The sequence below is a fragment of the Lipotes vexillifer genome, unplaced genomic scaffold (genome assembly GCF_000442215.2).
Source record: "Lipotes vexillifer unplaced genomic scaffold, Lipotes_vexillifer_v1.1 scaffold2094, whole genome shotgun sequence".
Lineage (NCBI taxonomy): Eukaryota > Metazoa > Chordata > Mammalia > Artiodactyla > Lipotidae > Lipotes > Lipotes vexillifer.
Window position 1 is genome coordinate 1592639 of NW_006790887.1, and position 1086 is coordinate 1593724.

At 40.1% G+C, this 1086-nt stretch overlaps 1 protein-coding gene across 1 annotated transcript in view; it reads right to left on the minus strand.

Annotated features, from left to right (window-relative positions):
- Positions 1-1086, minus strand: part of VIPR2 (vasoactive intestinal peptide receptor 2) — a 76519-nt gene that overhangs the window by 73862 nt on the left and 1571 nt on the right. The window contains exon 2 of the mRNA XM_007463987.1: positions 1-20. This exon is cut by the window's left edge and continues 92 nt beyond it. Within this exon, the coding sequence (XP_007464049.1) occupies positions 1-20 (20 nt within the window). The remainder of the gene's footprint in view (positions 21-1086) is intronic.

Genomic DNA, 1086 nt, shown 5'->3' on the forward strand with positions numbered 1-1086 from the left:
TCCGGGTGAATGCTGTTCACCTGCTCAAGGTTAAAAGAAATAGAAATAACTGAAAATTCCACTATAATGGGGAAGTCAAGCAAAATTTCTACATAAAAGCCCTCAAAACCTCACAGTTCTAAACTGCTTCCAAACTAACACTCATTTAAAAGCAATCACGTTCATATTTTGGCATGGTTATTTGAAAAAAAGCTTCACTATTTACTTTGTAAAGGAATTAGTAAACAAGTATAAAACCTGATAGAATTTTTTTCTGGGCAGGAAAACAAACTTACTAACGTAATACATTTTATGTTGTTAGTACTAATTTGGTGGAAATAGAGCTCTTTAATCAATAATCTTTCAATATTCGAGTCCTCCATTTCATAGCCCTTGATTTAATCAAAGTAAATACATGTTTACTCCTAAGCCCATTCTTAATGACTGCACACAACCCCAGACACCAGCGTGCTTCATCCAAGGCCAGGCTCTGCGTTCCCTGGAAAGCCCTAATAGGATAACTTTACTTTTAGAGGCTGCAGGTCACATTCAAAACTGAACTTTGGAATTTGGTGTGAAGGAGCTTTTCAAAAAGATGAGGGGTGAGTAGGGAGAGGCCTGGGCGAGAGTCACAGCACTGAGGTTTCCACTGAGCAAGAGGTGGGGGACTTCCCGTCAGGCTCTATCACGGGAACTAAAGATGCGACACAAATGGTGAACAACATTGTCCGTCAACGTGCGCAAAAGACAAAGCCACATACTGTTCCAGTCTTGGAAGATAATATTCTCTGGTCTCTATTTTCACAAAGGTCCCACTTTCTCTTTTTCTTTTGGCCACCTCCCACCACTCACAAATACGCTGTAGGCTGGAGCTGTGCCCCCCCGCTCTCATGTAAGAACAAACTTTTTACTAAAGAAAACCATACTCTTGCGTATATTATGGCCATCTGTGTTTAATCATCCTACTACTGAAATAAGTCAACAGAATTCTAACCAGGAATAACATTTCCTAACAAAATTAAGAGAAGAAACTTAATGCTGAATACTTTTGCCACATTTACCCTCATTTTTAAAAAGATCTGAAGCTTGGGCTCCACCCCCCCCCCC